Here is a 25,812-nt window from a genome sequence, read left to right on the forward strand (position 1 = left end):
TTTTTTTTTTTTTTTTTTTTAAACAAATTTGTAGGTACCCACTGTAGAGTAGGAGAACTGGTCTTTAGTCTGTAATATGAATTGCATATGTTTTTGTCATTTGTCTTTTCTTTCTTATCACTTATTTTTTATCTTACTTATATTGGCTTTTGCCAGGCAAGGCAAGTATGTTTTATTTGGGCGAAGAGAAATTTCTGTCTCTCTCCCTTTATGGACTTTAAGATTCTATTTCACATGTGAAGCCTTCCTCTACTGCAAGATTACTTTTTAAATTCCCCTCTATGATTTCCTTTGGTATTTTTTGTAGTTCCTTAAAAAGCTTTTTTTTTTTCCTTTTTTTTTTTTTNCCTACGCACCCATTACCAAGCTTCAACAACTATTCATGCCTCTTGTTTGGTCCAGACCCCATCAAGTTCCCCTCTCTTGTATTTTCTGAAGAAATGCCAAATCTTTTCTCACTTCATCTATAAATATCTTAGTGGATTTCTCTGAAGATGGGTAGTACTTTAAAAATATAACCACATGATGAGCACGGGGTGTTATATGGAAACCAACTTGACAATAAACTATCTGTAAAAAAATAAAAAAATAAAAATATAACCACAATGCCATTTTGATACCTAAAAAATTGAATACCTTTTAAATATCCCATAGTTCTTAAGTTTTCAGATTTTTTATTATATCCTATCATAATCTTTTTTTTTTTTTGCATTTTGTTGGACTCAATCCGAGTAAAGTCTATGTATATTGCAATTAAAATCAGTCTCTGAAATCTCTTTATTTACAGGTTCCCCTGTTTTACCCCCTCCCCCAGCAGGCTTGGTTTTGTCTTTGAGATTTATTTGTTAGAGAAAATGGATTCTGTAACGTCTGGATTTTCCTATTGCATCCTCATTGCATACTTAAATGTATTTCTTTATACTTGCTATAAAGTAGTACTAGGATCTAGAATGTCCATAAGACGCAGATTCTTTTTTGTTTTCAAGTCGATTTCGTAATCGGCGTCGTATTCCATCAGAAAGCAAAGAATTTCTGGCTGTCTTTTGGAGGCATTATGCTTAGATACATTCAATTATTAGGGGTTTAAAGTGATGTTTTAATTCTATTATTCCCTTTTCAGTTATTTCATTTATGAGCTGTCTTCAAGGTTCATCCATGTTTATGCACTTTGTAGAATTTCCTTCTTTTTAAAAGCCTCGTCTGTCATTTGTGTATACCACATTTTCCTTACCCATTCACCCATCAGACGACATTTAGTTTGTTTCCATATCCTGGCTATTATGAATAATGCTGGAGTAAATATGGGTGTGCCAGTATCTCTTTGAGATCCAGATTTCAATTCTTCGGGATAAATACCCGGGAGTAGAATGATTGGATCATATGGTAGTTCTAGTTTTAATGTTTTAAGAAATGTCCGTACTGTTTTCCATAGCGGCTCTACCATTGTGCGTTAGCGAGAATATTTTATAAAGGGAAATTTACCTGCTACTTGATTCCTTAGCAATACGGTTTGTAAAGAAGGGTCGAGATAAATGCCAGATTTTTTTCCACCTTCATTTACCAGTTTTCAGAATGCATTGATTCCCTCATACCCTATAATTGTGACCCATTATTTTTATCGTTTTGAACTCACAGATTTAAGTAAATTTGACACTTCAGGCCACTGCAGCCTTTATCCTCATTGTTGCCTATATTGCGTCTTGTTCGGGTAGCGAGCTCCGCCGGACGTGGGAGCCTGTGTGTGTCCTTTCGGTACCGTCAGCGCAGGATTGGCCAGTGTCTTCCATACCTGATAGGAAAGAGGCCCCAGGCCCATCGTTGTATGTTGTGTATGGGCTTGTTCTTGTTTGTTTTCTTTTTTCTTTTTTTTTTTAATTTATCTATTTATTTTTGAGAGAGAGGGAGAGCACAAGTGGGAGAAGGGCAGAGAGAGATCTGAAATTGACCTGAAATCAACCAGTTCTCTAGTAAATCTGATTCCTTTTGATGAAGAATGCTGTTTGAAGATTCTAATCTGGGCACTAGTTATGTGATTTTTTTCCCTCACTTTTTCTCCCTCCTCCCTCCCTCTCTCTCTCTCTCTCTCTCTCATAAATATTTGGTCCATCTTAGAATTCATATTGGTGTAGAGCATGAGGTAGGGATTCACTTTTTTCCCCCCAGAGATCTGCTCATTTACAGGAAAACAATATAATGCCCTCATACCACTTGTGATACTGCTACTTACTATTAGCATACACGTCTTTGAGACTAGTTGTGGACTTTCTACTTTTTCTCTTCTCTGCTTGTATTTTTGGCGATTTTTTTCTATTCTTATGTATTTATATGGCCAAACATATTTTAGGATCAGTTTGTTCTGTTTCAGGAAAAAAAAATCCATTCACTTTTTATTAAAATCTGTGAACAGAGAGTTGCTATCTCGAAGCTTCGCATCTAAAAACACAGGAAGGTTCTTTGTATGAATTAGTTTTTGTTGCAGAAGAAAGTATCTCCAAACGTCTGTACCTTAACAAAGACATACTTTTTCTTTAGCCCTGTGGGTTGGCTCTTGTGGTCTGGAAAGCCCAGCTGAGGCTGGATAAGCTTCGAGTGGCCTTCGCCCCGCCCCATGTTGGGGGTCTCACCTCGCACAGCTCAGACAGCTGGAGTAGGATGGCGTCCTCTGTAGAGGCTAACCCAGACTGACTCTGTGGTCACAGGGGCGATCGTGGTGACGAAAGAGGGCCACCCTCGGTGTGCAAGTGCTTTTCATGCCTTTCTTCTGTCACATTTGCTGTTACTTTCTTGGCCAAGGCCAGCACATGAACAAGACCCGAGTCAAGAGGTGGAAAAATACCCTCCACTTCACGGTGGGAGGAGTGGCCGTGTCACACTGCAGAAGGGTGTAGGGATAGGAAGATTTATTGTGGACTTTTTGCAGGCAATCTGCCACACTGCCCAGTTTTTCCAATTTTCTGTGTCTTTCAGGGACGTTTTAAAGCTTTTTCCGGATAGGTTTCTATTTTTTTGTTACTATTACAAATGGTGTCTCCCTCCTCGCATTTTAATTTGGAATTCTTGGGTAGGTGGTACGTGTATGCAGTTAAGATGGAAATGATGTGAAAAGGAATCCACTGAGAAATCTCCTCTTTTCCTCTCTCATCTCTATAGGGAACCAATTTAAAAATAATTTCTTTATCTAGTGCTTTTTGGTGGAAATATTGGCAGATATAGATATCCTTCTATCTATGAAAAATAGTAGTATTCTGTATGCCCTGTTCTGCAGTTTGCTTTCCTTACTTAATGGTATTTTCCTTCCATGTCAGCACCTAGAGATTGTTCTCATTCTATTATGGCAGTATAATATCCCGCGTGGTGATATAACATGGTTTATTTAACCAGTTCCCTATTGCTGGACACTAGGGAGGTCTACAGTCTCTTTGTATGAAAAACAGCGCTGTTGTAAACACCCTGGTGCGCAGAGGTGCGTCTAGAGAATGGAGCCCCACAGTGAGATTCCTTTTTTGATTTATTTTTTTTATTAGAGAGAGAGAAAGTGTGCGAGTAGGGGAGAGGGGCAGAGGGAGAGAGGGAGAAAATCCTTAGCAGTCTCCACACTCAGCGTGAAGCCTGACGCAGGGCTCAATTCCCACGACCCTGGGATCATGACCTGAGGTGAAATCAAAAGTCAGACACTTAACCCACTGGGCCCTCCAGACACCAACCAAAATGAAATTTCTGGGTCAAAGGGTAAATTTATCTTTAAAACTTCATTGAAAAAAAAGAGAGAGAGAGAGAAGAGAGGAAAAGAAGCCACAAGAGAGACTCTTAATGATAGAGAACAGAGGGCTGATGGAGGGTGGTGAGTGAGAGATGCGCTTGATGGGGGATGGGCATTAGGAAGGCACTTGCGATGAGCTCTGGGTGTTGTATGTGAGTGATGAATCACTGGGTTCTGCTCCTGAAACCAGTATTGCACTGTTAACTAACAAAAATTTAAATTTAAAAGGAAAAAAGAAAGAAAAAGCTTCTCCACAGCGAAAGAAACAGTAGAACTAAAAGGCAACCTACAGAATGGGAGAAGGTATCTGCAAGTGACACGTCTGATAAAGGGTTAATATCCAAAATCTGTTAAGGAACTTCTAAAACTCAACACCCAAAAAACACATAATCCACTTTAAAAATGGGCAGAAGACATGAATAAACATTTTCCCATGGGGGACATCCAAATGGCCTACAGACACATGAAAAGATGCTCAACATCACTGATCATCAGGGAAATGCCAGTCAAAACTACAATGAGATAAACCTCACACCTGTCAGAATGGCTAAAATCAACAACACAAGAAATAACAGGCGTTGGTGAGGATGTGGAGAAAGGAGCCCTCCTACACTGTTGGCAGGAATGCAAACTGGTGCAGCCAGTGTGGAAAACAGTATGGAGGCTCCTCAAAGACTTAAAATTAAAACTACCGTATGATCTAAAATTGCACTACTAAGGATTTACGCAAAGGGTACAAAAATACAGATTCAGAGGGGTACTTGGACCCCAATGTTCATAGCAGAATTATCAACAATAGCCAAATTATGGAAAGAGACCAGATGTGCATTGACTGATAAATGGATAAAGATGTGGTCTACACACACACACACACACACACACACACACACATACACACACACGAAATGGGGTATTACTCAGCCATAAAAAAGATAGAAATCTTCCCATTTGCAACAGTGTGGCTGGAGCTAGAGAGTAAGTACTATGCTAAGTGAAATGAATCAGTCAGAGTAAGAAAAATACCGTATGATCTCACTCGTGGATTTTTAAGAAACAGATGAATTACGGGGGAGGAGGATGGGAATAGCAAGAGGGAAACCAAGAAACAAACTCTTGGGGCACCTGGGTGGCTCAGTCATTTTAGCATTTGACTTGAGCTCAGGTTATGATTTCGCGGTACGTGAGTTCGAGCCCCACATCAGGCTCACTGCTGTCAGTCTGTCAGCACAGAGCCTGCTTCCAGTCCTCTGTCCACCCCTCCTCTACCCTTCCCCGACTTGTGAGCGCTCTCACTCTCAAAAAATAAAGCATTAATATATATATGTGTGTGTGTGTGTATATATATAATATATGAAACATATACACACACACACACATATATATATAAAACAGACCCTGAAGTATAGAGAACAAACTGATGGTTACCGGTAGGAGGGGGAAGGAGTTAAATAGGGGATGGGAATTAAGGAGCAGACTGGTGTGATGAGTGCTGGGTGACATACGGAATTGTTGAATCACTTCTATTGGACAACTGAAACTAGTATTACACTGTTTACTAACTGGATTTTAATAAAAAATAAATAAAAGCTATTATTCCTTTGAAAAGAAAAAAAACAACTATATTGAGATCACATTTCTCCCTTACTGGATTGGCAAAAATCCAAAAGTGGTAATTTATTCTGTTTGTGAAACTTCTAGACTACCATCACATTCATATATATAGATCTTGCTGGTAATAGTTTAAATTTTATAGTCCCTGGTGGAGATCTGGCAACATGTTCCAAATTAATTTTCCTTTCCTTCTGTTTGAAATTGAGCATTCTTTTTTTTATACATGTAAGTACCATTTGTATTTTCCTGTGAACTGTTTTCCCCTCTGCCCATTTTTCTGGGTTACTGGTCTTTTTGTTAAGCTCTAGAAGCTCTATGTATTAGAAAGAGTAATCCTTTATGATACGAATTACAAAGATTCTTCTGTTTATGACTTCTGTTTATGATCCTGTATTAATGATTTTTTATAATAATTTTCCCCAGCCATGTTATAGGGATCAGCCATGGCCCATGAGTGAGATCTGGCCTGCCCTGTGTATTTTTGTAAAAAAAGGTTTGATTCAAATGCAGCCACACATTTACTTGCCTGTTGTGTATGGTGGCTTTTGCACTACAGCGGCCGAGGCAGACTGTCTGGCCAGCAAGAGTTAAAATGTTTAGTACCCCACCCTTTACAGAAAAAGGAAAACTGACCCCAATTTCAGGTAACCACATCAAAGTGTTTAGCATGATGAAGCCATTCGGATATGGCCTTAAAAATAAAAAATCCAGGTAACGTTAAATGTGTATGTGCAGTTATGAAGGAGAGCGCGGAACAGGCAGCCACGCGTGGGTGTCAGAATTGTCTGTTTTGACGTGTCACTTGGTTGTAGTGATGTTATGTGTGATATGCCCAGTTGGATGCCTCCTAATCGAATAACTATTAAAACACCTTTGTCTGATGGTTCTTATATACAGTGCAAAAGAAGCTTTGATCTGGGTGAGTTTGGGTAGAAAGTCTCTTAAAATCAGTCTCTAGCAATTTGGTTTGGTTCAGAGGATTTCCTTGTTTCCAGAACCAATTCTCCATGCGTGGAATACAGGGAGGGGAAGGTAATGTGGAAGTGGATGGTACAATGTGATTTATTTATGATAGCTGTTTAGAACTTTTCTGTTCCTCTTATAATTATATAATTGCCCTTTGCTACATTCAGATTTACACTTATTCTAAATATGTCTTGGAAATTCATATTTCTGCACTCTGAATTGTTTCTGTTTACATTTCTTTTTGTCTTGGAAATTTCCCAAATTGTTCACCTAATTGACCACTAGTTAAAAAAAATTCCTCTAAGTGCATCATATTTCAAGAAAACTGATAAAAGCCCATTTTAGGAAAAACACTTAGAGAGCACATCACGTTCACTGTGGCAGTTCATTCCTGACATTTTTGCATAAGAAAAGTTTTCATCCATTCTTAATGGCTATTATTGGTTCTTTGTAGAAATTTCTTCTGGGAAAAGATCTTTTATAGAACAACTATTAAAATAAAACCTTAACAAAACATTAACATCTTGACTATATTCTTATTTTAGAGGTGGAGGAGGGGTAGAGGGACAGGGAGAGAATCTTAAGCAGGCTGCATGCCCAGTGCTCGGAGCCTGACGTGGGGCTCAATCTCCTGACTATGAGATCATGACCTGAGCTGAAATCAAGAGTCGGATGCTTTACCAACTGGGCCACCCAGGTGCCCCTTGACTATATTCTTGAATAGATATTAAACACATTGCTTGTGAACATTTAAGGAAACAGACTATTTCCTTTGTCAAAGAGCAAGAATTTGTGTCCTTTAAGGGCCATTCTAGCTGGACCAAGGATCAAACTGGCATGAGACACATTAACAGGAGAAAATCAAATTTAATGGCATATGCACGGGGAATCCACGCACATGTGGAAATTCCAAAGACTGGCCAAGTGAGTTGTATGTGTCGTTGTGAACTGAGAAGAAGGGGGCAGGGATTTCAGAGGAAAGGAATGTTCTTCACAGGGCGATAAGAAGATCAGATGTTTAGTAATTAGATGCTTGCCCTGCCTTACACATAGGTCACTCAGATAAAGTTTATCTCCGCAAATACCCTTATTCTGGGAAAGACCCCCAGTGTAGATTTTTTCTGTGTAGTTAAGGGAGGGGCAAAGTTTCTCTTGAGCCCTCGGGGTCTCAACTGCCTTCAGCTCAGAAAAATCCCCAGGCCAGAGTGGCCCAGCTTGGGGTGGCCTGCCCTCTGCCTCTACGTTTCCGAGAAGGGAACGTAGTAAACATTGAGCTGATAGGTTGTTTTACCCCATTGAACCAGTCTCTTAGCCCAGACAACAGGTCAGTATAGTCACCCTCATTCCAGGAGGTAGTGATGCAGGAATGTGCTCGAAGTTAGGGCCGTGGTAGTGAGGCGGCTGGCTGTGCGTGGGGCACCAGGCTCATGTCTCCGAGGGAGCTTTATTGGCTCCATGAAGTCACCATTAGTTCCCAAAAGCTGTCTGGGCACATCTGAGTCTATGCATGTCCCTCTCAAATAGGACATTCCGCTCAGAGCTTCGGTAATACTTTGGTGGTAGTAGTACCATGTGGTAATACCAGTTTTTCCACTGGTGTCCTGTCGTGAGAACAGATTCTTATGGAACTTTTGCAAATAAATAGATTGCCGTAAACAGGTAAGACCACTCACTGAGAGTTTCTGAATTCTGGAGGGTTCAGATACGGAGAAAAAAGTTTCAGTTTGTTCAAAAAGGTGTATTTTATCAGTTTACAGTATGTCGATTAGCTCAAGAGAAAAAGTCTTCTTAAATCTGGGGAAAACGAAAATATTTTTAAAAAGTCAGCAGTGTTCCAAACAAGTCATAAAAAAAATGTATTTATCTTCCTCAGTTTATTCAGTCCCACGTTCTTATTTCTTCTGCTTGAATCCAATTCTTCTTCTAGTTCCAGAAATTTTTACCTCGTTCAGTTTTATGATCTGAAGGTTACCAGAAACCTGCACTCGGATTTTTTTCCATGATGAAACACATTTGCAGGAAACTTTCATAGAGGCATCTGAGTAAAAGTATTACTATCTGTAAACGATAAACTTAAAAAATGACCATGGTTGAAGATATAAGCAATTGGCAAGGAGATTGGGTTATTTTTGTGACATACACTTCAGGATAATAACATACCAGGACATCAGTTTTCTAGGAGTTTCATATAATTTTTAGAACACTTAACTTTAATAATATATCTATGTAAGTATAATGCAGGAAGGTTTAATGGCACTTATTTGACAATGCTTCCCATGTAATTTAACATACTAAATAAGCCTGACTAGTTTCTCAAATCTTTGAAACATTCCACGGGCTCTTTATAACACCTCAGACTGCGGTCAGAAGACTTTATTTTAGAATTTGATTTTGGGAAGTATGTCAGAAAATATCGAAAGGTTTGGACAATTTGATTAAATAGAATCATAAATCACTATGAAAAAATATTTAATTATCCATTTAACCACAGTGACAGTATAGGATTTCAAAGGCCAATACAGAAGATTAATTACATAGTTGTGAGCAAAATTTAACTCTTCATATTAAGACTCCGTTTTCTGAAGTGGTCAAAGAGCCGATAAACATAGGAAATTATTTTGTCAAACATAGAATAATTGTTAGGCAGATAACTTGAAAAGAAAAACCTTTGTGTACCATTTCTTACGGAGAACAGACCAGTAAGAGTTCAAGAGAACTTTGTACCTTTAACACAGAGGAAACAAAAACATTGCACGAGGGTACTTTTGATATTAAAACTTATTTACTTATTTAAAGTTATCTTAATGTCAGCCAGTACTGGCGACACGTAAAGTTTCTTTCTGATGATTGTTTCTCCATAAACCTTACACACATTTCTTTTTCACATTCAGATGTTGTCCTAAACTTTCCCCTTTTAAATAACCGGTTTCACTTGAGGACAAAATTCTTTTCTTTTCCCTCAACAAACCTGTATTTTATTCCTCATACTTTTTCTTATCGAAAGCACATTCCATTTTCCTCACATACCAAGTTGTTTCCCCTATTTCCCGTGCTCTTAATTACATTTATTAGAATTCTTAATGCTTAGAAACCTTAATTTGTAGTGAAAACTGAGCAGTAAGCAGTTGTGAACTATTAAACCAGAATTCTTTAGATTGGGAGTTTTATACTTTATATGAATTTTTTCATAGTACAGTAAAGCACAAGGCATATTTATTAACAGACCCAAAAGTATCCTTAGTTCCTCTCTAGTAAGAAGTAGATGAACCACATTCATAACATGTTTCATTATTTTATCTTAATTGAAAATGATATAGACAATGAACTTTACTCATCATTTAACTTAGCAAAATTTTAAGTTTTTACGTTACCTAAGATTTTGAAAGCTACAAACCTTCTCATTTTATTTACATCTATTTAATTTACTTGTTCTTAACAGTTATGCTTAGACTACCCATAAAACTTCATGAGGCATTAGACAAAGTAGTTGTTATTGTAAGTTTTTTCCCTCTGACAGATTTTTCAACAAAGATACCATAAATTTATTTGACTTCTAGTAAACACAAGCAGGATGAAAGTTTATATTTAATGCTGATAACTGTAATTATATGTCTGCTTTAATTAAACCAGCAACCTTAAATTGGCTTTCATACCACATATTATCCCAGGTCACGGGAACTTGAGAAACATTTGGGTTAGTTTCCCTTCTTTCTGAGTTTTAGGATGGCCAATCCTTTCAAGTGCCTGCTTTCAGATCAACTAAATAAAGATTTTTTATAAATTAATTTTAGCAATACCATCCAGAGGTAGAGAAAATATCTCACAATTACAGTAATCTTGGACACACACAAAAAAATACACAGGCAAGATGTAAACAAAATCTTAATTTTGTTTTTACTCATATTTGTGGAGAGGACATTACAGGCCCAATTTAAAAAACAAAAAATTTGCGTTTATTTTTGAGAGACAGAGACAGGGTGTGAGCGGGGGAGGGGCAGAGAGAGAAGGAAACACAGAAATCAGAAGCAGGCTTCAGGCTCTGAGCAAGCGTTCAACAGCACAGAGTCCAATGTGGGGCTCGAACCCACGAACTGTGAGATCATGACCTGAGCTGAAGTCACACACTTAACCGACTGAGCCACCCAGGCGCCCCAGGCCCAATTTTTAAACACTTCCCTCCTTCAATTTCATGAGATTGTGGGCTGTGTTTACATTTCAAAGACATCATAAGATTATTAATTTCAAGGGGCAGAGAAAGAATGAAACACTTTTTAAAGTGTTTCAAGGTAATTGCCATTGAAAATTACGTTTTTGGGGTGCCTGGGTAGCTCAGTCAGTTGAGCATCCAACTCTTGATTTTGGCTTAGGTTGCAGGGTCATGGGATCAAGCCCCGGGTTGGGTCCATGCTGAGCGTGGAGCCTGCTTGAGATTCTCTCTCTCTGTTCCTCTGCCCCTCTCCCTGACTGCCCCTTGAATAAAAGAGAAAAAAAAATTTTTTTAAGTAAAATTTACTTTTTTAAGCTACAGAATTTAGTTCCGGTATCCTGGTCCTTTATAATATGTACATACATTTTGAGAGGAGTAGGTAAGGTTTGGAGATTGGTAAAGATAGGTGAGCTTTCACTAGTTTTGAGAGTTGCAATTCCAGTTTTATAGAGACTTGTCAAATAAAGACAGTTATTCCTAATTCCCCAAACACTTGGATTAGAGCCTGGATATTAAGGGATTGGCTCACATTTTTAACTCAATTTGCTTCCTTTTATTAGGGAGAACTTTAACTGAAATGGGAACCAAGAGATTTTGCCTTTGTAACGTATGTTGGAAGCATTTTAACCAGCCTTTTTCTGGATACGAAATTTACCCTTGGCTTCTCTTGGTCCCCAAACATTGGCCTTTTGCAGATCATTTGTATAAGGGCCTAGGAGAAATTTTGGTCAGCTGTTTCCTCAGTGAAGGGAAAGCTGTGAGTAGAGGCAAATGACCTTTCTGATTACTTTGTAAATTCAGTGAGATCATTTGAAAGTGGAGGTAAAAAGGCCTTCATAATTTAAAAGATCTGGTGCTGTCCAGGGACGCAAATTCTCTCGCGGCGGGGTAGTCTAGGATCCCCCCGCAGAGGACATGGGACAGGAGTGTCTACTCTTCAGTAGACCCTGATCACACAGCCCTGGAGAGTGGGAGTAAAGCAGACCTTACTGCCAGTCTCAGGTGCTTCGTTAAAATTTATTTTCTAGCTTTCAGCTCTTTACATGGGCAACCTTAGAGCCTAGAGATTAGTTAGGCCACAGTGAGCTCTGTAAATCTTGTAGGCCAAGGGGAGTTAAAACAGGCAGGTGAGCCTAGATTTTAAGAAGAGGAATTTACTTTGGATGTGGACATTTATTTTTAAGTCTTAAGGCTAATTTCCATTCTCTTATCTGATCAAGGGAGTCCCTGAGGCTAGCTGTTACATTAATAAGACAATTGAGAGCTTGCTTTTTTTTTTTTTAATATAGCCTATTTAAAGGATCCATTGTCTGGTCATTGGTGAGTAGGATCTATTAATAGCAACTCAAACTAATAAGCCTTTGGGTGGCTTAACCAAAGATGAAAGAGACAGGGGCGCCTGGGTGGCTTAGTCGGTTAAGCGTCCGACTTTCGCTTAGGTCATGATCTCGCGGTTCGTGGGTTCGAGCCCCGCGTCAGGCTCTGTGCTGACTGCCCGCTCAGAGCCTGGAGCCTGTTTCAGTCTGTGACTCCCTCTCTCTCTGACCCTCCCCTGCTCACGCTGTCTCTCTCTCTCTCTCCTAGAAATAAATAAAAACATTTAATAATAAAAAAAAAAAACAAAGATGAAAGAGACATCCAGAGAAGGGCTAGATGATGTAGCTCCCATGGTCCAAAAGTTTACCCCTAAAATTAGTCTAGGAAAGCAAAGGCACAGGCAGTATGGACAGTGTAGTGAAATGCGGTCTCCAGCCTCCCGCAAGAACATGAGATGCCGCCAGGCCCACATCCCCTAATCTCTAACACCAGGCAGGTGCTCTGGAGGGGAACTCTCCAGCACTAATCAAGCAATGAAGGCTGAGATGACACAGGTTCTTCTGGACTGGAATCTCTCCTGACAGACACACCCGACAGGTGGCACCGCTAGACACAGGGAGAAGCTTGGATCCCCAGTCTATTCGACTGGCCACCAAGGTGCACCCTCTGGATGGTGGAGACCAAAGGGAATATTCCCGTTGGTCATAAAGCCAAGCTCTTAGGACAAACAAGATAAAAGGAAGAATCTAACAGCTTTATCTAAGCCTTAGGTCTTCTTAAGCCACACTAATAACTAACAGGGATGTGCTGTGGACTTGGGGACTGTGTGTGGTTTTAGAGTGTACCTCACTGCGGGTGACCTAGGTCAGTCTCCCCTGTTCTGTGACCACCTGACCCTATCACAGGAGTCTTCTTGAAGCCTTAGCAGCTTTTAAGTGCTCGACCCATGCCCACTAATTTTGTGGCTTTGGCTTCCAAGATGTCCCTTAGCAACAGATGACAAACAAAAGACACAGACAAAGGAAAACAGACCATCTCTGGGAGGAAATGGATCAGTAACCAAAGCGTGCTCTACCAAATTTAAGCAAAAAGTCGCTAACCCGAAGGGACTAGTTCCATAAACCTTGTCTCCTGCTAATCTCGGTTTAGAAAGCGAGTACAGGACTCTCACCAGTGTTGCTTTATTGACTCTGCAGGGAGAGATTCCAGGAGGCTGACGTGAGAAATCTCACTTTCTGTGACTGCTCGTCAGATGTCCCGGGATCTCTCACCTGCAGCAGTGACCAGGGGAGTGGTGGCCAGCAAGTTAAAGCATCTTGCCAACGGCCCCAACCGTCGGATAGGAATTCTTCCTGTGCTTCTAGCTGCACTGAGAATCAAATTAACATGAGACAGATTAACAGGAGAAAAATCAAATTTAATAGCATGCATATGGGGAATCCACACAGACGTGGAAATTCCAGAGACCGGCAAGATGAAGTGTATATGTAGCTAGGGCCCAGAGGTGCAAGAGCACCTGGCTCTGGGGTCCCCATGAGAAATGAGATGTGGCAAAACAGGAAAGGAATTAATTTCACTGAGACCACCCCTGGGAAGACAACAGACTAGCATCTCAAAGGCTGCCTCCCAAGTGCCGAAAGTACTTCCGAGCTTATGTAGGAAAAATGTGGGGCAGAGGTGGGTGGGCAGTGAAGGTCAGGATCCCACCTGTAGGGATCAGTCATGTGAGGTCTTGCTGACTGAGGGCAGACCTTTTTGCTTGAGGGGGTAGTTTTGGTTCCCATGAGTTAAGAGAGAAAGTGGACAGAAGAACTGAATCACTTAGAAAGTTTGAGGTCAAAGTGGAGGGCATTGAAGTTCTCCTTCAAATACGTTGTTCTGAACTAAGGGGAAGGGAGCAAGGGTCTTTCACTTCTGAGGGAAGGAATGTACTTCACAAGGCAATGAGAAAAGCAGGTATTTAGTCATTCGATGTTAGGCCTGCCTTACAGGTGGGTCACTCAGATAACATTTATCTCAGCGAGGGGCACCTGGGTAGCTCAGTCATTTGAGCATCTGACTCTATTGGCTTGGGTCATGATCCCAGGGTCATGAGATCGAGACTGAGTTGGCCTCCATGCTGAGTGTAGAGCCTACTTGGGATTCTCTCTCTCCCTCCTCTCTCTCTCTCTCTCTCTCTCTNATGTGCTCTCTCTCTTAAATAAAAAAATAAATACATTAGAGGACAACTCTAATTGATAGGAAAAAATTTTATCTCAGGAAATAACTCTTATTCTGGGAAAGACCCCCAATGATTTTTCTGTGTAGTTAAGGGAGAGGCAGAAGTTTCTCTTGAGCCCTCAGGGTCCCCATCGCCTTCAGCAGAGAATAACCTTAACATCAGAGCTACGCATCTTGGAGTGGCCTGCCTTCTGTCCCTATACCTTCTTTAGAAATTTCAAGAGCAACATACCCAAAACGTGATAATTAATCCACATCCTCTAGGAAGGAGTGTCTTAATGTGTGGCCATCTTGGACCCCAGCCCTGTCATACGTTAACAGTTTTACTAATGACACAGATGAAGCTATGAAAAGCATGCTTATATCAGGTTTTTGATGACTCTTGGCAGGAAATGATAAGGGATAGTTGGATATAGTTTGATGATGGCTTCAGAATTCAGACAACTTAGTAGGTTGGAGCAATGGCTAAATCTAACAAGATGAAATTTTACAGGGATCATTTAAGATTCTTTATTTGATTCAAAATAAGAACTGAACAAGCAGAGGCCAGGATTTAACTGAAATCAACATTGATATAAACTGAAAAGCATTTAAGTCTTAATCATTTAGAATAAGGACAAATACATAGACATATATTATGGATGTCATAATGCTCTCAGAATCTATTAAAGTGAGTTCTATTTCTCCTGATGATCTTGATGGTTCTGTAAAAATGAGATATAGAGAGGAGTTAAGTGGTGGAGGAGTTGGGGGCCCTAAGCTTGCCTCATGCCTGAAACACAGCTAAATTCAAGTCATTTTGAACACCCAGGAAATTAATCTGAGGACCGAGGGAGCAAAAATACACAACTAGAGGTGAAAAAACAGCCACAGTGTGGAGTAGGGGCTGCAGAGGGTTGATTTGGTGGAGAAAAGAACTGTGGATGTTGCAGTGGGGGATGGGAGCCCTGACCGTGGAGAAAGGAGAGAGAGGGAAATAGTGAAAGTGTGCATAGTGGATTGCGCATGGAAAACCCTTCCCCAAAACCATGGACTGGGAAAAGTAGAGGGGCTTCTGCCACAACTTACCATGAGCAGCAGAGCGCGGAGTCTGAAGTTTTAGCGGTCTGCACCATTGCTAGTGTCTGGCAGTCTTGCTGGTGCCTCTGTGGGAAGGAGGGTGGAGATCCAGGAGTGGACTGCATGGTTCGAGGATCCCCTGGGTCGCATGGGGAGTCAGATTCACAAAAGACACAGACAAGGAAAGAATCCTGAAAGCAGCAAAGGAAAAAAAGGCCTTAGCCTACAAGGAAAGACAGCAGATCTTGGGCAGCCAGAAGAGAGTGGCATGATATATTCAATGTGCTGAACGGGAAAAATATGCACCAAGAATACTTTATCCACCAAAAGGCTGTCATTCAGCATAGAAGGAGAGATAAAGAGTTTCCAAGACAAAACCTAAAGGAGTTTATGACCACTAAACAAGCCCTGCAAGAAATATTAAAGGCCCTCTTTGAGTGAGGNGGGGGGGGGGGGGTGGGGGGTAAAAAGCAACAAAGACTAGAAAAGAACAGAGAAAATCACCAGAAACACCAGCTTTACAGATAATAACACTGAATTCATATCTTTCAATAATCAATGTAATGTAAATGGACTAAATGCTCCAATCAAAAGACATAGGATAAATGGATAAAATAACAAGACCCATCTGTATGTTGCCTATAAGAGATGCATTTTAGACCTAAAGACATTTATAAATTGAAAGTAAGGGGATAGAAGTATCTATCATGCTAACAAACACTAAAATAAAGAGTAGCCATACTTATGGCTAAAATCAGACAAACTAGATTTTAAACCAAAGACTGTAACAAGAGATGAGGAAGGGTATTTTATCAAAATTAACGGGTCTATCCATCAAGATCTAACAATTATACATATTTATGGCCCCAACTTGAAACACCCAAATATATAAATATATAAATCAATTAATAACAAACATAAACTCATTGGTAAGATTCAAGAGTAGTGGGAGACTTTAAAACCCCACTTAACAGCAATGGATAGATATATAAGAAGAATATCAACAAGGAAACAATGGCATTGAATGACACATTGGACCAGATAGACTTAACAGATATATACAGAACATTTCACCCTAAAGCAGAAGATTGCGTATTCTTTTTGAGTGTACATGGAGCATTCTCCAGAATAGATCACGTACTTGGTCTCAGATCAGCCCTCAATGGGTGCAAAAATATTGAGATCATACCATGAATATTTTTAGACCACAAAATTATGAAACTTGAAATCAGCCACAAGAAAAATTCAGAAACAGCACAAGTATATGGAGATTAAAGAACATCCAACTAGGGCCACCTGGGTGGCACAGTTGGTTGAGTGTCCGACTTCGGCTCAGGTCATGATCTCATGTTGTGGGTTCGAGCCCTGCGTCGGGCTCTGTGCTGACAGCCAGCTCGAAGCCTGGAGCCTGCTTCAGATTCCATCTCCCTCTCTCTCTGACCCTCCCCTGCTCACACTGTCTCTCTCTCTCTCTCAGAAATAAATAAAAACATTTAAAATTTTTTTTAAAAAGAACATCCTACTAAAGAAAGAATGAGTTAACCAGGAGATTAAAGAAGAAATAAAAATATATGGAATCAAATGAAAATGAAAACATAACAGTCCAAAATCTTTGGGATGCAATAAAGGTGGTCCAAGGAGGGAAGTATAGGGCAATACAGGCCTACCTTTTGCAGGAAGCAAGAAAAGTCTCAAATACGGAACCTAACCTTACACCTTAAGGAGCTAAAAAAAAGAACAACAAATAGAGCCTAAAGCCAGGAGAAGAAGGGAAATAATAAAGATTAGAGCAGAAAACAAATGATATAAAAACAAAAAACAGATCAACAAAAATAAGAGCGGATTCTTTGAAAGAATTAACAAAATTGATAAGCCCCTAGCCAGACTTATCAAAAAGAGAAAGGACCCAAATAAGTGAAATCATGAACACAAGAGGAGAGGTCACAACCTAACACTACAAAAATACAAACAAATATGAGAATATTATGAAAAATTATATGCCAACAAACTGGGCATCTGGAAGAAATGGACAAATTCATAGAAACATACAAAACTACCAAAACTGAAATGGGAAGATATAGAAAATTTGAACAGACCCATAACCAGCCAAAAAATTGAACCAAAAATAAAAAATCTCCCAACAAACAAAAGTCCAGGGCCAGTTTCCCAGGGGAATTCTACCAGACATTTAAAGCCGAGTTAATACCTATTCTTCACAAATTGTTCAAAAAAAAAAAAAATCAAAAAACTTCCAAACTCATTACTGTGATTCCAAAACCAGACAAAGACCCCACCAAAATAGAGAATTACAGGCTAATATCCCTGTTGAACATGGATGCAGAAATTCTCAACAAAATATTAGCGAATTGAATCCAACAGTACATTTAATGTATTATGTACCACAGTCAGATTTATTCCTGGGCTACAGTGTGGTTCAGTAGTCACAAATCAGTGTGATATATCACATTAATAAAAGAATAGATAAGAACCATACAATTCTCTCAGATTCAGAAAAAGCATTTGACAAAATACAGCATCCATTCTTGATAAAAAACCCTCAACAAAGTAGGTATGACTATCCAGTGGAAAAAAGTCTTCTTTAACAAATGGTATTGGGAAAACTGGACCACTTTCTTCCACCATACACAAAAATAAATTCAAAATGGATGAAAGATCTAAATGTGAGACTAGAGACCATCAAAATCCAAGAGGAGAACACAGGCAGCAACCTCTTTGATATCAACTGTAGCAACTTCTTGCTAGATACATCACCAGACGCAAGGGAAACAAAAGCAAAAATGAATTACTGGGACTTAGTCAAGATTCAAAACCTTCTGCACTGTGAAGGAGACAATCAACAAAATGAAAAGTCAGCCTACAAAATAGGAGAAGATATTTACAAATGACATATCTGATAAAGGGTATCCAAAATCTGTAAAAAAATGTAACCAAAATCAACACCCAGAAACCAAATAATCTAGTTAAGAAATGGACAGAAGACATGAATAGACATTTTTCTAAGAAGACACCCAGATAACCAACAGACACTGAAAAGATGCTCAACATCACTCATCATAAGGGAAATACAAATCAAAACCACAGTGAGATACCATCTCACACCTGTCAGAATGGTTAAAATGAACAACTCAGGAAACAACAGATGCCGGACAGAGGATACCCCTCTTTCTTTCCTCGAAGGAAAATCTATGTTAAGAAAATCTATGTTGAGGAAAATCCATGGATTATGCACATATCAGATGTGTGGAGCCATACTTAGTATTCCAGTGCCTGGACCGTTGAGAGCTTCGGATCTGCTGATGTTTATTTTCCGGTGAAGAATGGAACTTGTGTTTAAGGCTGCTTGCTGTCTGCTATCCCTTCACCTTCATCTGAAATACTTTCTGGTATTGCCATTGAAGACCTTCGTTACTGTGGACAGCGTGTTCAGCATACAGTATCGCGTCGTCTGCCCAGGAACTGTGTGGAGACTTAGCTCCCAAAAGTACCTGAGTCATTTCTTAAAGCGTAGCCAACAGCGGGGAAAGCAGTATCAAAAAGATGGACCTTTTTTCTGTCAAAGGCAGCATGAAACATAGTGGGACTGATTGGCCGTGGGGGTGGAGGTCAGCCTCCCCGCATACCGTCAGTGGTAGAGTGCAGGAAACCGGGAGGTGATGGGGGAGAGGGGGAGGGGTCAGATGGAAGCCAGATACAAGGATGGGGATGAGAAAAGCAGGTAATGGGTAATGGGAGACCACGCCCCAAGGCTCTGGGGGTTCCAGGCCACCCGAGCTTGGTGAGATGAGAGGAGGTGCTCAAATATGTTTTCTGTTGACATGTCATAACTCGTTTGGGGAGGTGCTTTTTTGTTGTTGTTGTTCTGTTTTGTGTTCTCTTTGTTCTCCAAAATTTCTTTCCGTTCTAATTTTTAAGAAGCATCTCTAGGCCTGTGTTTGTTTTTAAGAAGTAATATTCTTAGTGGGGCGCCTGGGTGGCTTAGTCGGTTAAGCGTCCGACTTTCGCTTAGGTCATGATCTCACGGTTCGTGGGTTCGAGCCCCGCGTCGGGCTCTGTGCTGACTGCCAGCTCAGAGCCTGGAGCCTGTTTCGGTCTGTGACTCCCTCTCTCTCTGACCCTCCCCTGCTCATGCTGTCTCTCTCTCTCCTAGAAATAAATAAAACATTAAAAAAAAAAAAATTAAAAAAAAAAAAAGTAATATTCTTAGTTTTTCACTTGTTTCACTGAGTCGCAGGTTTGGTACACAAGTTTTGGCACCCAGGGAGAGGCTTCGGTATTCTGTATTGGGGATTAGTTAGATTTAGCCACGTTAAAAAAAAATGTTAACCAAGATTCTTTTTTTTTTTTTTTAATAGTTTATTGTCAAATTAGTTNAAAGAAGCAGTCCCAGATCAGCGGACTCCACATCCGGCCCTTGTGTGCACACCAGGCCCTTCCCAGGAGGCCTGCAGTCCTGGGGGCTGTGTTCTGGCCCCGGGGGGACCCTCCCCCCCACTTATCTGTTTCTGCCCTCATTGCATGAGGAATTAAAATTGGGGTGACGTGGTTTTTAAAAAGTACCCCACAGTAGGACCAGAAGAATTCCATCTACTTTTGCAGCCGTATGAGCCAAAGACATCACAGTCTCGTCCTTGTAACGGCCTCAGGACGACTGTGATGTTCTCAGTGCCTGCGACCCGTCCCCTCAGCCCCCTTCCCAGCCTCTCTGGACAGAAGTCCCGGAGGATGCCATTCTGTGACTGACAGACAGTATACTGGCATTTGCTTCTAACATTTTGTAATGAAAAAGAAAAAAACCCTCAAACATGTAGAAAAATCGAAATCCTATTCCATTGAACACCATCAGCCTGTCGTCTCGATTCCGTAAATAATATTTTACTATACCAGCTTTATTGCATTTTTATGTATCAGTCTAATTATTCTTGATGGGTTTCAAAATAAATTAGTTTTTTTTTTTTTCTTTAACCTTTTATCATGAGCTATGAATCCTTCATCCTTGTTCTAAGGATTTCAGGCCTCATTCAGCAAGTGTGGGGAGAGTTCACTGGCAGGCACAGTTCTCGCCATGTGGTGGGTGCTCAGTAAATATTTGTTAAATGAGTACAGTTCCATTAGTCCTATTTGATTAGCCTGGTACATATACTTGAACTTGTCGCTTAGGACAGTTAATTTGAAGATAAGCCCTATGTTTCCTAGGTGCATGCTGTCCCCAGTTTATGATGGACCTTGTTTTATGAGATAGTCCATGAAAGACAATTATTTAGAATTTGAAGCACATTAAAAAATATATATTCACTAAATACTACAAAACTATAAGATATATATTTTTTTATAGCATTGGTTTTCCTGGAATATGTGCGTGGCAGAATTCCTGGGAATCCATGTTTCTGGTTGATGCCTCAAGGAGCCTCCTGAGGAAGAGGCTGAAGGAGACGCCGCGCTCACATCACCCAGAACAGCTCTCCTTTCGTCAGTTTTCCATGAAGTTAAGATTTTATTGCAGGAAACGTTTACAAATCACAGCTGTTCGGTTACCTGGCCAGTATATCCACAGCCCCGTGTAGGTCATTGCATAGTAGGAAGTAGTCTAGTAGAAGTATGTAAATATATCTTACCACCCACATCTTAAATTCTGAGTTCAGTTGGCCAGGGGTACTGCATTATTTTATTTTATTAAAAAAATTTTTTTTGTTTTTATTTGTGAGAGAGAGACAGCGTAAGCAGGGGAGGGTCAGAGAGAGAGGGAGATACAGAATCTGAAGCAGGCTCCAGGCTCTGAGCTGGCTGTCAGCACAGAGCCTGACGCGGGGCTCGAACCCACGAACTGTGAGACCATGACCTGAGCCGAAGTCAGATGCTTAACCGACTGAGCCACCCAGGTACCCTAGGGGTACTGCATTATTAAAATTCATCCCAGTGGCTCTAGATAAAGCATAGTGAGCATTTTCACTGCCAGAGAATAATCTAAACACGTTTGAATCTCACGTGTATGTGTGCATGCATGGGTGTGTGTGTGTGTGTGTGTGTGTTCCTTCAGTCTCTGAGAGTGTGTGGGCCCTGAATGAACGTTATCTCTATTTCCACTTCTTACCTCTTTAAAGAAAGGGCGTGCTTTCTTCCCCTTGATGAAGCAGGTGTGTTTTGAGGAGACTTCGGGGGCTGACCTCTAACTGCAGCGTGGGCAGCCTTCCGTCTTCCCAAAAAAGAGTGGGGACCCTCGCTCTCGGTGTCCTTTTTCTTCACAGTAGGGCTGATGAATCATTTTGGTAATATGTCTTCTTTTATTTCAAAATAACCACAGCCATGGTCATGAAGTGTTTGTCCATACGGGCATGTTTACAAAGTAGACGATAAAGATTGGCTTTTTTGCTGTTAAGTTTATGTTTGTAACTTCCTCTGTTTGTCTCTACTCCCAACAGGCTCGGGTTATGTATGATTTTGCTGCTGAACCTGGAAATAACGAACTGACGGTTAATGAGGGAGAAATCATCACAATTACAAATCCGGTAAGAGAACTGTTAGGTCTACACCTGATTGTCTCATAAGGATTTAATAAGTGGATCATTCAAACTGACACATTTTTTTTCCCATTGCTTATGAAGTGTTAATGGTGAAGTAAGACTCTGTTTTATAAACATTGATGAAGGTTAAATCCTCTAGTTGGATGGGCTTCCATCAGACAGAAATGTAGAGAGACATCCCAGCCAGATCCCAGGGACAGAGATGAGAAAGTTTCCAGTGTTTCTTGGAAGTCACAGCTATTGTTGATGGACAGCCTATGAGGCGGGTGTTCCACTGATGCTACACGTGTATTCTTTAGTGTGTTTTCCCCATGACCTCTATGAGCTCGAGACTTTTAATCTCTGTTTTACAAATGAAGGTAATGAGACACAGCGGTTAAGCAACTTGCTCAAGATCATTCTGCCTGTAAGTGGCAGAGCAAGGATTCAAAGCCACATGTGTTCAGCCTCTGAGCCTCTGCTCTTTCTCTCTGCTGGGAACACTGCATGTAAACAAGGGTCCTGATGGTCCACAGTCCACGTATGCCAGTAGCAGACAGGCTAAGGAAACTGGCTCTTAGCCAGATCAGATAGGACCCGTGGGCCAGGCCGTAGACCTTGGACTTCATCTGTAAGTAGTGATTTCTTTTCAGGGTTTTGCTTGTTATTTTTTTGTTGATGCTGTTAGGGGCAGGTGGCGTGATGACACTTGCACTTCAGGGGAATTAATCTAGCAAAGGTGTGCTGCACGACCTGGTGTGGCTGGAGTCTGGGAATACGGCTTTCAGTGGAAGCGACAGGAGTCAGAAAAAGCTGGACACAGGAGGCTTTGTGGAGTGAGCCCCAGAGGACTTGGTGCCAGATTAGATACCGGTGGGGAGAAGAGAGACAAGGATCCATGAGCTTTTTGGCTCTAACCTTTGGCCTAAGAGAATGTGGATTTATTAAAGTATATGAGTCACCAGGAAGAAGAGCTTCTTTGGAAAGATTAAATGAGTTTACGGTTAGATATGTGGAGTTTGGAGAGCAGTGAATAATTAACCCTTCCCTATAGCGTTGCGTCGTAAAAGTGGAAGTGCCGAGCTGGAGGTGAGAACTGGGAATGGCCCGGCTCCCTGAACACCGCAGAGAGTAGCCCGTGAGGAAGGTTGCCAGGGCAACGGAGAGGCGCTGGGAAGGGAAGGGGGAGATGCGGGGGCTCCCCCTGGTGAGAGGGACCGAGGAGGGACCAGGGGCTTGAGCAGCATGGAGACCAGGGAAGGAGAACTGGGAATAGCAAGAGACGGTGGCTTCTTAATATCGGTACTATTTTCAAAACCCGTCTTCTGCGTTTTAGATACGGAAAGGAATTACTGGGTAAGAACAACATGTGAGCTTTAGATAATATACCAGGTGTAGGTAAGTCCATAGGTCCTATTTTTAATCAAAGGAGAAATGAAAGATTCCTTACCCTTCTGATTTTTCTTAATGAAGAAATTGTCTTCACTTCTTGGTAAAATAGTATTGACTTTAAATTGCTCTCATGGTTACAAATGGACAAAGTTGTGGCTTCAAGTGATTTTTGAAAGAATGTGTTATCTAGATTCAGGTAGTTATTATCTAAGGCATGATTTATGAACTTAGGACAACTTTTAACTATTGTCAGGTGAAAAGGTAGGACTTTGTTGAGATAATAGATTGGAAAGTGAGAATTCTGGTATAGAGGACTTTATTATTTAATATTTATCCAGAAGAAGTGAGGAACCGTGGATCCGTTAGCTTTTTCTAAAGAGCAGGCAATCTCAAAGCTCAGTGGCTTAATCGAAAAACCTTTTGCTGTTTTGCTCAGGAACTTAGGGGTTGGCTGGGTGGTTCTGACCTGAGCCCCCTCACCTGTCTCCAGTCACCTGGTGGGCAGCTGGGGGCCGAGTGCTTTAACATGCCCCCTCTCATGTGCCTGCGATTCCCCTCCTGGGGGTGGCTGCCTTTGGTTGGGGCGACAAGGAGATTGGGCCTTTTCGTTGTCATCATCCAGCAACCCAGATTATTCACACAGCGGCTCTTTTGGGAAAAGTGTGCAAAGCCTCTTGAGGCCAGACTCTGAACTCACCCTGTTGTTATTTCCACCTCAGTCTGTGGGCCACAGAGGTTACAAAGCACATCACAGCTTCCAGAGGTGGGGGTGTCCATCTGCCTCCTGACAGTCAGAGCTGCAAACCATTTTTATCATCTACCACCAACCAATAAATAGAAAGGAATTAGACAATGATGGCATTCTGTTCTGTTGAATAGGCTGCTTTTCAGTCTTCAATCACTTATTCAGTGTTTTTGGCTCATGTCTTCTAAAGTAACAGGGAAGCCTTAAGAATTTAAAACTTTGAATGAGTGTTAGATTGGTGGGAATAAAGAGCTTAACGTGAATTATTTTTTCCTGGATAACAGCTCCCAAGGCAAAATTTCTGCAGGCATCTCCAACTGTAATCTTGGTCTTTTTTCTTTTCTCTGTCTTAAACGTTACTAGGATGTTGGTGGAGGATGGCTGGAAGGAAGAAACAGCAAAGGAGAGCGCGGGCTTGTTCCCACGGACTATGTCGAAGTAAGAACTCACTGTCCTACAATAAAACCCCGTCTCTGTCAAACAGCTTTCTATGAACTATGGAAAGTAGCAGCTTTACTTTTAATCAAAAGATGTCTACTGTAAAAGTAATACTTGCTAATTATGTAAAATGTGAACAATACATTGAAGTAGAACTGAGAAAAAATATTACCTACACACTCGAGCTCCAAAGAGTGACTCCAAATGTTTACATTAAGTTCCTTTCAGGGAAAACAACTTTTAATTACCCTGAATAAATGCCCCTAGTTTTCCTTTGTTTATATTGTGTAATAGCTGCTGCCTATAACACTGTTTATATTATGGAGTTCATTCACAAAGTTTAAGAAGATTTTTTTTTTGAAGTAGCTCTCCTCTCTCTGTGCTGGTTTAGGACGTATCTCTTCAGTTCCTTCTCCCATTTCCATAGACGGGGGTCTTGGGTGAACTCCTGGGACCTGTTGCCTGGGTTTAAGCTCTATTCCCACAGATGCCGAGGAGGGGGTTACAGCACCTGAGAGGCCACACCCGCTCAGCTGACACCCCCCAGCCCACCCTGAGCCAGCCTCCCAGTGCCCCCTGCTGGTTGTCTGTAGATCACTCAAAAATTGAGTCCCGGGTACTGAGCTTGCCTCTCCTCTCAGGTGACTGAAACTAAAGTTGCCCGGTGCCCTGGGAGTAAAACTGGAGTGAGAGCAAGAGCAAGGTGCCTGTGGCTCCCCCGCAGCGGAGAGGACTACAGCCCCGGGGGGGCCCCGGGGGGCTGTTTACCGGGGCACCGCCTGCAGAACGGGAAGACTGTCTGTCTGTTGTTCCTGATTGGGAGTTGGGGTCGGGAGGTTTGAACCCTCTGGAGAATCTGATGAAACCTGGGGCCCTTTCTCTCAGAACATGTGCAGGCACATGCACCCCCACCTCTTCTGCAGAGTTCCAGAGGCTTCACGGACCCCTGACTCAGTCCACCTGTCTTACATTTGTGTTGTGTTTCCCCTCTGTGCACTGTGCATTCAGGACCCTAAAACTTGACAAGAATGAGAAGAATCTGAGGATTTAAGGCAGTGCTGGCAGTAATTGCATTTTCTAGGACTCTGCACACTTCTAGAAAGGGATGGTTAATATAGATGTTCCAGGGCTTGCTTACCTTTTAAAAATAGAAACCCCGTTTCCATCGCTTGCCCTCAGAGCCTCTAACTCTGAAATAACCCTAATCTACGAAAGTAACTGTGGTTCTTTCTCATATTCAGATTTTGCCCAGTGATGGAAAAGACCCATTTTCTTGTGGAAATTCAGTGGCTGACCAAGCCTTCCTCGATTCTCTCTCCGCGAGTACCGCTCAGGCCAACTCGTCAGCTGCCAACAGCAACAGCCAGGTGAGTCTTCGTCCTCTGGCTGCACGGGCTGGACTGAGCACGGCGCGTTTGTGAAGCTTGTGGTGCCCCCTCGCCACTGCCGCTCCCCGGAAGCATAAACAAAGTAGCTGTTGGATGTTTGTGTGGCGTTTCTGTGGGGTATTAACAAAGGACTTGCCTGTTAGGCGGGCCAAACACTGTGTTTAAAGATGATTGTGAGAGAGAATGCAGGG

At 41.3% G+C, this 25,812-nt stretch overlaps 1 protein-coding gene across 1 annotated transcript in view; it reads left to right on the top strand.

Annotated features, from left to right (window-relative positions):
- Positions 1-25,812, top strand: part of SNX9 (sorting nexin 9) — a 99,372-nt gene that overhangs the window by 11,535 nt on the left and 62,025 nt on the right. The window contains exons 2-4 of the mRNA XM_077755072.1: positions 21,578-21,664; positions 24,159-24,233; positions 25,475-25,600. Of these exons, the coding sequence (XP_077611198.1) occupies positions 21,578-21,664; positions 24,159-24,233; positions 25,475-25,600 (288 nt within the window). The remainder of the gene's footprint in view (positions 1-21,577; positions 21,665-24,158; positions 24,234-25,474; positions 25,601-25,812) is intronic.

The sequence above is a fragment of the Crocuta crocuta genome, unplaced genomic scaffold (genome assembly GCF_008692635.1).
Source record: "Crocuta crocuta isolate KB4526 unplaced genomic scaffold, BGI_CrCroc_1.0 scaffold11, whole genome shotgun sequence".
Classification (NCBI taxonomy): Eukaryota; Metazoa; Chordata; class Mammalia; order Carnivora; family Hyaenidae; genus Crocuta; species Crocuta crocuta.